The sequence below is a fragment of the Manacus vitellinus genome, unplaced genomic scaffold, assembly GCF_001715985.3.
Source record: "Manacus vitellinus isolate BGI_N305 unplaced genomic scaffold, ASM171598v3 scaffold_0_pilon, whole genome shotgun sequence".
NCBI classification, from domain to species: domain Eukaryota; kingdom Metazoa; phylum Chordata; class Aves; order Passeriformes; family Pipridae; genus Manacus; species Manacus vitellinus.
In genome coordinates this window covers 26,866,326-26,881,581 of record NW_021938789.1, presented here as the reverse complement: position 1 = coordinate 26,881,581, position 15,256 = coordinate 26,866,326, and the positions used below count along the sequence as shown (strand labels likewise).

The following is a 15,256-nucleotide window of genomic DNA, read 5'->3' as shown; positions in this document are numbered from 1 at the left end:
TGTGAGCAGTGAGGTGGATTTTTGGGGGAGACTATTAAACCTTCAGGATTCACACTAGCATGAAATACGAATTTCATTATCGATATCAGGTATCTTTTTATTCACTGTAATTTTACTGCCCTCTTATGTATTAAGTTTCTAGTCAATTGGAAAATAACATCCTGAAAACAAAGTGGCAAACTGTTGAATGTGAGGAGTGTGACCCATTGATACAATCTGAAGAAATGACTAACAACCAACTCAAGCTAGAGAGTGTTCATAAAAATGGTTTGTCAGGCACTGTGAAGAGAGTTCTATAAATCAGTTTTGATTTACAAACTGCTTGTGATTGGAAAAAGATGCTATAAATCATTTTATGACCTTTCAGCCAGGTGGCTGTGATATTGTCAGACGAAGCAGGCAAGAACATTGTGCTTTACTGAGGGAGTGGATAAAGCCTTTTTAGTTCAGATCAGTTTAGGGAGACGACGATTTAGAGATCTGATCATGGGCTGTGCTGCATTACTTCCTCTTTCCTGTTCATTAATGCAAAGTTCAATCCTATGCTCTGTGAAAATACCCAGCCGCTTGTACTGGTAAATATCTCTTCAGTTGTGCTTTTTTCTTTTCTTTTTCTTTTTTTTTTTTCCCTTTTGTCTCTGAAATTAATTATGATCACATATAAAGTGAGTTGATCCTATTCAGCAGAAGATAGAGCTGATACAGCTGAGCTTTACAATCTAAACATAAAGTGGTGACCACAATGTTGCTCTAGCACTTTTCTTCCTTTTGATACCAGCTTTTGGAGCATACTTTTAAAAGCAGTGGGTGGGGAAGCTATGACAATTTTAGAGCACAGCTGGTTTTTGTCCTGACAAATATAAATACTTAGCTTGTAAAATTGACTGCTTAGCATAGGTGCACAGGCAGACAGCATGCTTGTTCTCAGTAAGAGGTCCACAGATGTGTTCTTATCATCTGGATAGGAAATTAGCTTGATTATCCTTCAAATTATGCACCTGGATCCTGAGTCATCCTGATATTTTTAACATGTTTTCATTATTCTTTTCTCCCTCCCTCTCCCTGCTTGCTTCCTAGTCTGAAATACCTCAGCTGGTGAGTGAAATTTATCAGAATTTTTTTGTGGAAAGCAGAGAAATACCTGTGGAAAAATCCCTTTATAAAGAAATACAGCAAAGTCTTGTGGGAAATAAAGGCATTGAAGTATTCTACAGAATTCAGGCAGATGTTTACGAAACTCTAAAGGACAGATACTACCCCTCATTCATTGTCAGTGATTTATATGAGAGATCAGTCAAGAAGGAAGAAGAAAGAAGTTCTGCTCAGCTGACTCCTGAGGACAAAGATGAAGTGGTGAGTCACGCAAACAATTCCTTTCACTTTTGTTTAAGCTGATCTGAGAGATAATCCTGAGAAAATCATATAGTAGCCTCTTCTGTCCTTGAGCTTTGGACTGCTCTTCTTTTTTCCTGATATAAGTGTCTTCGCTCTTATAGTTTCATCTGTTAACACTTGGATATTTACAAGCTCTTTGAAACAAAATGGTAAAAATGACTGACCACCTAAACTTAAAATTAGTTAAGGTAGGTATTTCAGATTTCCAAGCCTTCTGTATTTCACGTCTTTCATTATGCTCCTTAGTAACATACCTCATAGAAACTCAGCTGGTCTGCTTTTCAGTGAAGAAAATTTCACTGAAACATCAGTAGGTTTCTGCCCAGATGTTGTCTGTGCTGGTCTCTCAGACATTTCCTAGATACTAAGTAGGTATTAAAGTTGCACAAAAGAGAAGAAAAAGGAATGAAAAATATAATCTCAGTGTGGTTTTTATTAATTAGTTGAAAATAAATTGATAGGCCATTTTAGAAGATAAATCTAGCACATGAACTCTTAAGTACTAAACCAGAGCATTCAAAATGTCACAAGCAATAATCCAATGGCAACTCTTCTTGGGGTGGGTTTTTTCCGTGGGTTGTGTAAATCAGTCCTGTCAGGGGAACTTGTGTTGCAATTATCTAAGAACATTTTGACAGGAGCAAGTCTCAGACTAGTGAGTGCATCTTTCAGTCAGGCTGCTGCTTCAGACCAGCATGGATATCTTCATTTTACTTATGAACTTTCTCAGAACACAATGAAATGTAACAGTTTGTCTAAAACTGGATCTAAATAAACAAATAAGCAGAATCCAGAAGTGGTGATCTACATTCTGCCCTTTAGAAACAATTTTTCCAGAACATAAGACTTTTGTATTTACTGCTTAAATATGGCTTTCATTTCTGTAGGTGAGTTATTAGAGTCTCTGTATTCTGCATATCAACAAATCTGCAGAGATGAGCTGTTATAAGTAAATTACTTCCAATATGTGCTTTTAGAGCTTGCTGAATCTTGTCATTGTTTGTTTTTCCCTGTATTCTTTCCCTTGATGGAATATTCCAAGACATGTTTTCTAGTTTTCTCACTGCTAACTCAGCTATGTGTTGAGGGTGGTAGGTACTTCAAAGACTGTGTGTCTTTACCAGTTTTGTCCAGTACTTTCTAAAACATTAAATTTTATGCTTTTTAATCTCTTCATATGCTTTATTCAGACTCTGACACAGATAGCCATTTCTCTAAGAAAACTGACAACACTTTAGGGCTAGCTGATCTCTGTCAGATAATATCTACTGTAGCTGCCAAAAAATTAGATTTTTGACATCAGTATCATCTGTCCTTCCTCCGAGTCCTTGGATGTGTATGTGGCAGATTTGAAGTCTGTGTCTGCCCTGAAATCTTAAAGACTGATATATTGCCAAGTCTCCTTATAGGATTAAAGCTGAGGTATTTTTTTTTTAATTTTTAACAACTAATTAAGTGTGAAGTTGTGTATACTGATAGCGTATCTCTTGAATAGAGCAGTTCTAATGGCACTGTGCCATGCTTCAGGGTCTTTGAGGTGAAAAAAAATTATAAGAAATTCTCTCTGAAGCTTCCATTGGTCTTTCAAATGTTGGCAAAAATGCAGTACTGTATAATACATTTTTGGGATTTTTTCCCTCCCCATGTATATGAAACAACAGCTCAGAAATCAGATGTTTCTGGAGGGATACATATTGTTAGCAAGTAGTGATTGGTTTTGGCTTAGTTTGGGTTTTGGGTCTACATCCCTACTTCTTGGGGCACTATGGGAGTTACCTTTCTTAATTTTCTATATATTTCACTGCTATAGCTGGATAGGTAAAAAGTCATCTAGTGCACTCATGGAGGTGAGGACAAAAGGATGAGCCTTGATTAAATGTGAGAAAATCAAGTTACAAGATAGGAATCAGGACAAGGCCAGACTGCGCGTTCTGCTGCAAGTGGAACAAGCTCTTTCTTCTTCTTTCCAGTCTGTTACCACTTTCTGTTTCCTGGACAAACCTCCTTTAGAAGGTCACGAGTAGAAATACAGAAGCAAGCAGTGCTTGCATTCAGCACTTTGAGGAAAGAGGGTGTGGGGGTTGCATTGGTGCTGCATTGCTAAAATAAGACTGAAGTCTATGTTCTGCATCACTCTTAGAAAGAAAGCCATTTTGAATAACAGCCAATATTGTTAATTATTATTATTTGTAGTACTGTAGTTCCGGGAGATGACAACAGGTTTCCATGAGCTGAAGTCTGTACATGTGCTTGGAGGCAATCTCTGACCTGAGGAGTTTACAGTCCATGCAGAATAGACAGAAGAAAAGATAGGGCATAGAGCTAATGTTTATTACTCAGCCACATAGCAGGCAAATGCAGGGCTGGGAAAGGGCATGGATTTTTTAGCCTAGAACTGATTTCTGCATTATGTTACCCTCTCCTATGAGGATCACACTAAGGCAGTTATTATTGTTGCTACTGTATCTCTTCAGACTTTTTTTACTAAGATGTAAAATACAGTGGAATTTACAGTAGAATTGTCTCCTCTAAAACTTAATAATTTAGTAGAGATGAGACTTCGTTCTGCTAGCTTTTTGTTAATTATATAAACATACAGCTTACTTAGTGGGAGTTTCATTAAAGAACATGGAGCTCCTGTTCATGAGATTAAACTCAGCTTCCTAAAGATAAATTTAGATATATCCAGTCACAAAAAGACCTCAATGATCTTTGAATGTGGCAAGAATAAAAGCTGAATGCTGTGTTTGCTGTATCTCAAGGTCCTCATTGCCTATTTGGGGATGTACAGTAAGAAGGTGAGACTGAGGCAAATGCCAAAAGATATTAAAGAGAATGTCACATAAAGATGTGAAGTTTTCTATCTTTTGCATGCCCGTAGTACACAAGACAGAGAAAGCTATTGGTTTGTCTGAATGAATATATGGTAATGATTTATGAGTTTAGGGTAAGGCATATGGGCTTTTAACACATTTTTATTAGCACTTCTAAAAATAGCATTAAAATCTGTTTATGAAGCAAAAGGACTTGGTTTAAATTGTTCTGCAGGATGACAGATCTGTTTTGTGAAGATTTGTGGGAGGAATGTTGTTAGAACTGTGGGGTTTTTTTTGGTTTTGTTCCTCACTGCCCCATCTCATTATCCTTCAGCTCAGAGCTAAGTATTTGCTTTTCTATCTGGCTCTGAATATTGATCATGACTATTAAGCTGTTGTTGCTTTTAAAATAAACTTTAATTCTACCTCTCACTTACACTAAAGCCTTAGCTTGAAGGTCATTTTACACAGTTGGCAAGAGTTGCCAAAGAACTGTAGTAGGAATGGTAATGAGGCTTTGTCTGTTGGGGTTTTGGGGATTTGGTTTGGTTTTTTATAACAGACTGATGTTTCATGTTGGATCCAGTGGTTGGAATATCTGTTATACATACATTTTTGTCTACATCAAGAAGTGTTCTTACACATAAAATGCTTAACAAGCAAATAATAACCCATCCCTGCCCCATCCATGGAAGTGTTCAAGGCCAACCTGAATGGGGCTCTGAGCTTTCCTCGTCTAGTGGAAAGTGTCCATGCCCATGGCAGGGGGATTGGAACTAGGTGACCTTTAAGGTCCCTTCTAGCCCATACATTCTATCATTCTATGAATAACTGTCTCTTTTTTTTATATTAATGTTGCAATTACCCCCATTCTCTTTTTCTAGAGCCAAGGTTGTGAAGAAGCTACTGAAGAATGCAGCACAAGAATTAATGAACAGGCCAGTTATGCTGTTAATAAACTTCGCCAGCTAAATGACAAGCTTGAGTATAAGAAACAGGCTCTAAATTCCATATGTAATTCACCAAAACCCGACAAAAAGGTAAGTACCTTTACTGTCTTCAGGTTTGGTTTGTTTGGATTTTTTTAAAATATTATGTGTGTGTTTGTGTAGTATCCAGTTGTCACACTTTGCACAGGTCAGATTGCTATTTCAATCAACTTGTTAAATAGGAGGCGAAATCAGAGCTGTTTTAATTGTTTATTTTTTCAATTTTTTTAAAGCTATTTTAACTAAAATTGCAGATATGATTTATACTGCTTTGTTTGCCATGGAATAACGACCACTCTCTTAGTGGTCTTGCTGCTTCGTCGGTGGGAAATAGCGTTCCTTCCTTCCCTCCCTGCCCTGCCGAGTCCGTGTAATTCCTTGTGGCAGCCTGTGTCCTGCCCCTGCCTCTCCTGCAGCGCTGCCGCGGAGGGATGTGCTGGTCAACTCCCGCCCCCTCTGCTGGCTGTGAAGAGCACAGCACAGCTCCATAACCCAGCTGTGACGGATTTGGTCGAATAAAGGGATAAAAAAAGCCCCAAACCTATAAAAGTGACTGATTTCCTTTATTAGGAACTAGGAGAAAGCACGCTGTCACCAGATGAAAAATTCTGAGGGATATGAAATTTCAGCACTCCGGACTTGGGCTCAAAACAAACAAACAAAAGAATCTCCATTTCTCTTGTGAAGTGAAACAGTTAAGCAGTCTGAGACAATATTCCAGGAGAAGCAAGTGATTTGCATATGCCTTAGGCCGACTCATTTGCGTATTACAGGACTGTTGTTCAGACGCAGGTGGGCCAAGCTTGTCAGGTGTACTGAGACTGCTTGGTTGCAAATGGTACACGGTGGGTGAGACCAACAAATAGCCAAGGCACCTCCCTACAATGACCTCCTGCTTCGGGTGACAAAAATGTACCTGGGCATTAGTCATTGCTCAGGAGCTGGATTTTTCATATATTTGTTCCTTCACTCAGGGTGAATGGTAAGATGCTGGTCTGAATAGAAGTTGACTCGTTCTCTACCACCTCAGCTCTGAGGATAGCTACCTCTAAGAGAAAGATGTGAACACTAGTATTTGAGGCTGCCCTGGCTAACTATTCCCTCTGTCCCTTGCACATCTTCCTTCTGCCAGAGGTTACTGCAGACAGCTGAAAATCTGTTTGCAGCTCTTCTGGGGTGTCCCTCTTCCAGCCCAAGCCATTCTATGATTCTGTACGACTAAACCTTTATATATTATTCCATTCACATGGATGGATCACTTCTAAGTTCCCTTTGCGTTCTTGAAACATAATAGCTATATTCTTTCTATACTTTAAGCTCTTGGGGAGGCAGGGATTTTAGTCCTACTAAAGCAGTGGGTTTTTCCCTGTATGTTTTTGTTTCTAAAATATTCTTTGTCTTTGAAAATATATATCTGTCTGGAACGGAATAGTAAAATGGATCCAGTATCATTGTAAAGTCTGTGTTTTGTTTGTAAATGTAGCAGCTGTTTACCTTTGAAACCTTAGCAGTTCTTCTGTATTATTGCATGTTCCTGGATGCCACTGGAGTCAATGCAATGTGACTGTAGAGCAGTCTCTATGTTGATAGTAAATAAATTAAAATAAAAAATTATTCTGAAGGTTAGTATCTGCTAGAATGTTGTTCTATAGCTGTCATGTAGATAACATTTCATATTTAGCATGAGAAAAAAATTCTGAATGAGACAGAATTACTGTAGCTGTAGAATGCACCACTTGTGGTACATGTGATAGAACTAATCAGTTTGACTGTGTGGTGTATCATGTTTAAAAATAAAGTAAAAAAGTGTCAGCTGCTTTTGCCATATTCTAACATCACATCTTATGTATACTTCCACCTTTTGTTGTCATACTGTCTCCTGGAAGGGTATTTGTTTACTTATTTTTTTTGCTGATATGATGAGAGACTATTTCTCCTTTATTAGATTATGATGGTGAGTTACGTCTTGACAAGAATGTCTTTTTAAATTTGTGCTTTCCACAGTAATAAATCCTTGCCTCTTCAAAACTAAAATGAAATAAGTGATAACTTCCTGAATTATTGTTAACATAGCTAAATTCCTAGAAATGAAATCTATTTGCGTAGTGTATAGCTGAAGGTGATAAGGAGGATGTCTTCAGTAATGCCTATTTCAGTAACAGCAATTTCAACTTTGTATAAAGCATTCAGTATGTAATATACAATCCCATCTCAAGTGCCTTTTATGCTGATAGTGTGATAGTAGTGTGTACTTCTAACTTGTTTTTTATTTTAGTATCAGGGTCGACCGTTAAGATTGCTGTGTGTTATAGGAGATCATAAGAGGCATCATTGATTCTCTCACTTTTGATTTTTTTTTTCAATTGTGAATTGTTCTCCCCCTGCTTTTGTACCTTTTCTTTATGAACACTGTCCCCAAGGACACAACTAGGCATGTTGCATGAGCTTTTTCTTACCAATTGTAATCAATAAACTTTTCTCTTCAGATTGTTTCTAAGCTGAAAGATGAAATTACTCTGATGGAGAGAGAGCACAGTGATCTTCAGCTGCACATTGCAAGAACGGACTGGTGGTGTGAGAATCTTGGCATGTGGAAAGCCTTCATTGTCTCAGGAGAGGTATGGGATTTTTTTATGGCTTTTTGTCTTCTGGGTCAGTTCAAACTTGCATGAAAAGTGGAGGAAAAATGCGTAGCTACTTTCCTTATACCTTTGTGTACACTGTTTATACTTAATACTGACTTGTGGGGGAAGGAACCCTCTTCTGAGTTCCTCTTGTTTCCCAGTGGCTACTGTGATGCATATACAAAATTTCTGTTCTTCAAACACAGTTGTAATGGAGTTATAAAAATTACCTGCATGAACATAAACTGGTTTTGACAGTTTGCTATCTTAGAGGCATTGTTTTTCATGAGAACTGTCTCTTGTTATATTACCATGCTATTGCACTTGGGTGCAGTTGTGTCTCTGCTGTGTCTCAAAGATGCGGTACTTACACTCATTGTTTTATAGTATTATATTTAATAGCAGTACAGTTTCAGGGGACTAGAATACCCAGGAAGAAAGTGCTTTATATCTGTAAGATGAAGTTACTTTTTTTTTTTGTCTTGTTCTGCTTTTCCATTTGGGCGTAAGCAGACAATTGTAGAATGAATGTAAAAAAATTCGTAATGAAAACAAGTATTACCATCTCCTAGCTGTCTAACACTTGCCAATCAGTGAATGCTTGTTATGTAGTATGTAACAGGAACATAAGCAATCTTCTTGACAGTATCCCTACAGAGAATTAAAGATTAATTGGGTCTCTACTGGCTTGCCTTCCTATGTCATTAAGAAAATATTCCTGGAACGAATAGAAGTAGTTATCTTGAGGTAACTTTTTGTTGAAGGAAAAGTATGTGCCGTTGAGTTTATTTGGTTGTGTCTTAAGCTCTTGCAAGCTATTGATAGGTCTGTTAACAATTAAAGTCATTGTCTGTAAAAGAAGAAATAAATCCAACAGGTTAAAAACTTAAGGTAACATTTTTAAAACCAAATTCTCCATGTGCAAACATCTGGATTTGGATTTGTTTTAACGCTGTTTGCGAGTGACACAGTTGAGAGTTGAGAAGCTCTTAAGTTGTCTTTTAAGAGTTATCTGTAGCTTTTGAAGCCTAGTTTTAAAATCTGGCAATGCTGTGTGCAACAAAACTGCAGAAGGGCAGCTTTGTGGTAAGGGGCACCATACACAACTGTCCAGTGTCTCCCATACTACCAGAGGAGAAAGTAGTTTGGCTAAATAAGATGGAAGTTGGAAGAGGCTTCTAATTACTTGCTGCCTTAACTATAAGTAGTACTAGAATAGGTAATGAACTGTAGGTTTGCATTAGTTGTCTTGTTTGCAGCTCTGTGCTTCAAAGGATAGGCTGGAGAAAACATCTGTGTTGTAATTATCTATGTTAATTAATTGCTTGAGAATATTCTGGCTGCAGCTGATTTCAGGGGTATGAGTAGATGACACTGTCTTCCTATCTGCAAAATATACTGTTGTTATTCCCAGGATGTACCTCTGTGATTTTAGAGAGAGAAAAACTTGGTAGCCCTATTGTTTTGCAGTAAAGCTTAGTAAAAGTAAATTTGAATATAGAAGTAAGCTGAAAGTATAATAGCCTATCACTGACCTTTTAAACTGATTACTAAACCAGTTGATAGCACATAAAAAACTAGAGTTACCTAAGATTTGAAAAAAACCCATGTCTCCCTTGTCCAAAGAATGACTGTTTCAGAGCATAACATCTTTTAAAAAATCTATTGCTTTCATAACCAAGTTTGTAGATCTGAATAAGAGGGAAAAAATTGCATATTTCTTGCTGTTACCACACCCCACACTCAGGTAAGAGGTGACTAGAAAGCTGCTCAGTGAAAAAGACCTGGGGGCCTTGAGTGAGGAACTTCTCCCATGAGAAGTGATTCTGAAAGCACTTTCATTTGCTTAACTTAGCAGAAGGGAGAGAATCAGAGGAATAGGGCTCTCTAGTTTGAATTTATTCATGATAGCAATTGTATGAGATGGTGCCTGTTAACAGCGGAGGACTAGTTCTCCTGGTTTAGAAGACCTCCTAACATCCCATTTTTCTGTTTTCCAGTTGACTCATTAATTTGGAAAAACAAATGCACAAGTACATAAGTTGATGAAGAATTTTGCATTCTTAAAAAGATTCTGAAGACTTTCACTATTTATGAGAGAGAATTTGAGGGTACTTGAAGAAAGTTGTAATATGTCTCCATCTAGTAATCAGAATTTAAATAATTTTGTGCATGGATCCTAACTTGAAGCAGGAGTACTAAGTCCTCTCATTCTGAGAATATGCTTCTAGAGCAGTGACTCTACTGACAATTACAGTTCAGATGACCCTACACACATGCAAATCCTTGCCCTGGGAACAAATGCAGAATGGAGAATGATAGGCATGACTCTAATCAGCAATTTCAGCACTGATCTCCCAGTATTCAAAAGTTGCAGCCAGGAGGTGTTTGCAGCTTGTAGGTGAGCACAGATCCAGTCTAGCTCAGGGGTACACAGGATAGAGACTGTCCCACACAATCCCAGTTCTTCTGGGCCATGTTTCTCTGAACTGTATTTTGGAGGCTGTTCCAGCATCTGTCTGCAGTACTCTGGCAGGAGATAGGCAGTTCCCCAAATAGCTGCACTGAGAAACAGGCATATCTTCAGGCATTCAAGCTGGTGCTTTGTATTCTGTCTGGGTTCTGCTGCAGCTTTTTTACACAGATATGTGAAATCTGGGCCTCAGATTTGTATTCCCAGTTGTCCATATGCAGCTTTAGGAATCACAGGGAATATTCTCCATGTACAGCTCTGAATGGCCTAAAAATATGAAGGTATATTTTAGCTGCGTGTCTTTTACAACGGTAATGTAGTCACTTGTCAAATTATCCATCAATAGCATTAAGTGTTGTCAGACCTTTACAGCCTTTGCAGGGTTCTCAGAAAATGTGTCATAATTATATGAATTTTAAAGTTTATTTTTATCCTAATTAGGTAGTTAGTTCAACTATTCTTTAGAAAAAGCTTGAAAATGATAACTTCCTCAAAAAGATTGTGAAAGTGGTATTTTATAATTACCTTTCAGTTATTTGCACGTACGTAAAGACAAAGCCTTCCTAGAGTTAAGTATTTTATGCATTTCCCTTATTTGCCTTTCATAATCAATTTAGCTGTCTCCTCAAAATAAGTAAACAAAAATCTTTTACGAGTAGAACAAAAGGATGAAATTCTTATGTCAGTTCTTACATTAAATGAAGAAATAATGTGGTCACACTGCTGCTGTGGTCTCAAGAAAAATTGCTTAACTTCTTTGCTGTAGTTTTCCCATTTGCACGATGTGGTTAATTGGTTCTCGTTCCTCTGACTGAGGATTGTAGAGTTTGATTCATTAGTATTTTTGTAAAGTTGTGAGTCCCTCAGACATAAACACTGCATGGATACCACATCCTCTGTGCATGCAGAATGGCTCAAGTGAGTAGAGAAATCACTGAGACAGCACTAGTTGTCACAGGGCCCAGCTGCAGAGCTGCTGTGCCTGGCATGTGGATGGGCCTCAACAGGGCACTGGGAAGGAAGCGTGGGAATAAAGGGAGAACACTCAGGTAAATGCAGATAGGAGAGATGGAGTATTGATAACCAGAATGGAGTATTGATAATCAGAAAGCTATATGATAGGGACCTTAAAAACAGAAATAATACACTCACCTGTTTGAATAAGACATGTCCGTGAGATTTGATTGCTGGTGGACAGCATTGCTAAGCTTTATGTGAGGTACCATAGTGGTTAGCTAGAGGACTGATTCAGGACTGGCACAGCATTTGGGTGAAGTTTAGTTCATTAAGGGTGTTGCTCCATATGTAGCTTTCAAATCTCAAGAGAAGCATGGGACTCATGATGACTGAGTTTGCAAGCCAGTCATCTGGCAGCTCAAATGTTCCACTGTTTTACTTTCAATGTAGTATAACTTATCTGCTGGTTTCTTCCCTACAAGGTTTTAGAAGAGAATGGAGAACAAGTGCCCTGTTACTCTGTCATGGTGAGTTTACAAGAAGTTGGTGGAGCTGAAACTAAGAACTGGACTGTTCCCAGGAAGCTCAATGAGTTTCAGAACCTACACCGCAAACTCAGTGAGGTATGAATCTCAGCTAAGGGAGGAAGATACAAATTTCTGAAATTTGTCAGAATGATAAAAATTTAATACTGCCAGTTTTAATGCAGCCTTTTGGCTTTTAGCGTTTTAGAGCTAGTTTTCTGTCTGAATATTTCTGGTCTCTTACAGAGAGAGATGCTTATAAGACTTATTTATATTTTTTTTCCCCTCTTAATAATGTTTTACTGGACTAACCCGATGTCAGAATGCTATATGTTCTTCACTGTCATGGAAGAGCTGACTGTAAAAACTAGATTTTGTCTCTGGCTTCCAGGGAAGTATTAGAAATGACAGCTTTTTGGGACAGAGAATGTTTCTTTTTATAGCGCTTTAACCTTTCTGTATGATAAGGGATAGATGATGGTGGTGGGAAGGGAAACCTCTAGTGGGTAAAGGAGGTGTTCCTCAGGGTGCTGAGAGGGGTGTGGAAGGGAGATGAGAGTACAAAAGAGTCTCTTCATTTCCATTCTGAACCAGTTGTCTTTTACTCCACATGCATTTTAAGTGAGCTCTCCTCTCTCCTACACAGTGTTTTCCATCATTAAAAAAAGTTCAGTTGCCTTCTCTCAGCAAGCTGCCCTTCAAATCCATAGACCAGAAATTCATGGAGAAATCCAAGAACCAGCTTAATAACTTTCTGCAGGTAAGAAAACAAAACCAAAACCAACAGATATCTAAACAGCAGAATGAGAGAATATTGTCTCTTTATTGCCTAAAGAGAGAGTCTAGAACAAATGGGTCAGATGTAAGGTTTGATATAAATGTCGAAGTTGTCTAAAATGCCTGAAGTTAAGATGAGTTTGATTGATAGTAACCATTCCTCCAGTGGTAAGTTAATTTAAACTTCAGTTAATTAAGAAATCATAAGTAATGAATCCTGTAATTGCCACTTTTAGCTACAACACTTCTCAACAAATTCCTTAAAAATGAGAACTTCTATTAAAAAAAGAAAGTTGTAAGATTAAAAACTTCAATCTTAATAGTTCCAGTACTTTAGACCTAGCTTGTTATAGTATCTTTGTGAGACATGGATTTTTTTTTCCTCACACTGCCTCTGAGCCATGACTTACTTGGTTATAGTGGATGGCTTGACACATCTTATTCCTTAACAAAAAATGTTTAATTGACATGTTTCAGTAATTATTTTTCTTTCATAGAAATTACTCTCTGATGAAAGACTCTGCCAGAGTGAAGCACTTTATGCCTTCTTGAGTCCTTCCCCAGAGCACCTCAAAGTTATTGATGTGCAAGGAAAGAAGTCGTCTTTTTCACTCTCCTCATTTCTTGAACGACTTCCTGGTGATTTGTTTTCTCATCAGGAGGTAAGTAGTAGAAAAGTAATCTTCCCAAATTTAATTACTTATACAAAGTAAGCAGGGAAAGTCATTAGTGTTTGAATGGTAGGTAATATTGGAAGACATTTCCAAAAGTGATTTTTAATTTACTGGAAGTGAACGAAGAGTCAAAAATAAGAGCTATCTATGAATTTAAAAGGTGTTTATTAACAAAATAAGTTTCCTGCCCTTTGATAAATGCATATAGGCAAATGCATAAACTATCACAAATAAACAAATTGTAGTCCATATGGGATTGTTTATTTTTTTTATAGCGGAATTTGCCTCTTTTTTGAGGTCTTGATATGCATATTTCAGAGGAGCTTTGGCATGTAAAAATAATTCTCTCTTGGGAAGATTGTCTTGGCAGGAGCTGTGTGTCCTTAATAATTCTATGACAACTTCTGAAGCAAAGATAGTTTTGACCAAAAACGTTGGCAAGTAGTGCAGGCTTACTGAGGGAGTTTGGAAATGCAGGCAGGAACCTATGTGGGCAAAGCAGTTGGAGAATTTGATATTAAGCCATAAAAAACCACATCTATCAAAATGCAGTGAATAAAAGATTAGTGACTGAAATAGGTTATTGACTAGAATCAGCCATAATTCCATGGCACTCTGTTCTGTGTTGCTCATGTTGCAGATATGCAACCTTCAAGGAGTTGTTTCTATTCCCCATTTTAGTTTTATGTTATACAAAATTCATATGAAATAATTAATTTCTTATGTGCTGTATTTGTCTGCAGTGGATGGGTCTTCTGCAGGATAATTGGAGTTTGGGGAACAGGTACAGTTCTAGCCTCCTAATAGGCAGAGAGGTGGTCTTGCATCTCTCAGAAATAAGAAAATTCTATATACATTTTTCAAAATTACATTCTGTTTGCATCTAGATGCTGAATGCATGTGCCTCATTTCAGAGTAATAAATATAAAGAAAGTTGGAGAAACTAGATTTGGACTTCAATAGAAGTACTGCAGTTCTAAAACCCAAAGTGCATTCACTAAAATGTCTGTTAAGAAGTAGCATAAAAGCATAGAAGCATGCAGCTATTTGTATTTTGCTATTTAACTGAAAAACATCCTCAAGACAAAAGCCAGGCTGCGTGTATATTGTATTATGTGAACACATAGGAGGAAATAGTTAGGAAATATGGGAAAGAGAAAATAAGTAAACAAAGCAAGGAATTATTAAGTAAGGTCTCCTGGGAAAATGTTTTTGCAGATGCTGGGGTCTATCAGTGCTAGTCATGTTTTGAACATGACCTCCTAAGGGCATAGGAGCAGCAATTCCCAAATGTCGGAAGTCAAGCAGGTGAGGCAGAAGGCTGGCTTGGCTGAACAGGAATTTTCTCTTGGAAGTAAGGCAAAAAAGGAAGGTGTATGCCCAGTGGAAGCAAGATCAAGTGATATGGGAAAAATTCAGAGATGCTGCTTGCTGCTGCAGGGAGAAAATTTGTGCATCCAAAGCTCAGCTGGATGTTAGAATGATAAGGATGAAAGGAAGTCAAAGAAAGAGATGATTGGTATCTCTGAAAATCAGGCTGAAGAAGAAAACTTGCACAGCATTCTGACCACTCCTGATCCAAAGACTGGGGCATTGCACCAGCCTCAGTGGAGATCAGGTCTGCCTTTCTGCAGCTTTGCTCTAAGAATGGGCGGGCAGGGGAGGATCCAGGAAGGCAAAGGGGTGTGTCAGCTGCCATGAGTAATGATAGGTGTTATAGTCCTGATTCTGAAGCAGATCTTCATGATACTGAGGAACAACCTGATGTCTGCCCTACATTCTTGAATAAATGGTACTGCCAGAACTGAGGTTGTTCAATCCATTCATCTCTTGTGAGTCTATTCTGAATAACTCTGCTCCCTTTGGTGCTCTGAGCTTGGGTGTTTTCAGGCTTGGGTCACTAAGTATCACCATATTGTCTTTCTGCCTGGGACTGGTTGTCGTTAATGGTGCTTGTCTCTGCAGTGGCTGGTTTTCTTTCTACTGCTTGGTTTTGTTCCCAGCTTACTGCAAGGACAGCTGGCTAG

At 38.1% G+C, this 15,256-nt stretch overlaps 1 protein-coding gene across 1 annotated transcript in view; it reads left to right on the top strand.

Annotated features, from left to right (window-relative positions):
• Positions 1-15,256, top strand: part of SNX25 (sorting nexin 25) — a 63,021-nt gene that overhangs the window by 41,194 nt on the left and 6,571 nt on the right. Inside the window, exons 8-13 of the mRNA XM_029960554.1 lie at positions 1,078-1,353; positions 5,096-5,251; positions 7,687-7,818; positions 11,737-11,877; positions 12,425-12,538; positions 13,053-13,217. Of these exons, the coding sequence (XP_029816414.1) occupies positions 1,078-1,353; positions 5,096-5,251; positions 7,687-7,818; positions 11,737-11,877; positions 12,425-12,538; positions 13,053-13,217 (984 nt within the window). The remainder of the gene's footprint in view (positions 1-1,077; positions 1,354-5,095; positions 5,252-7,686; positions 7,819-11,736; positions 11,878-12,424; positions 12,539-13,052; positions 13,218-15,256) is intronic.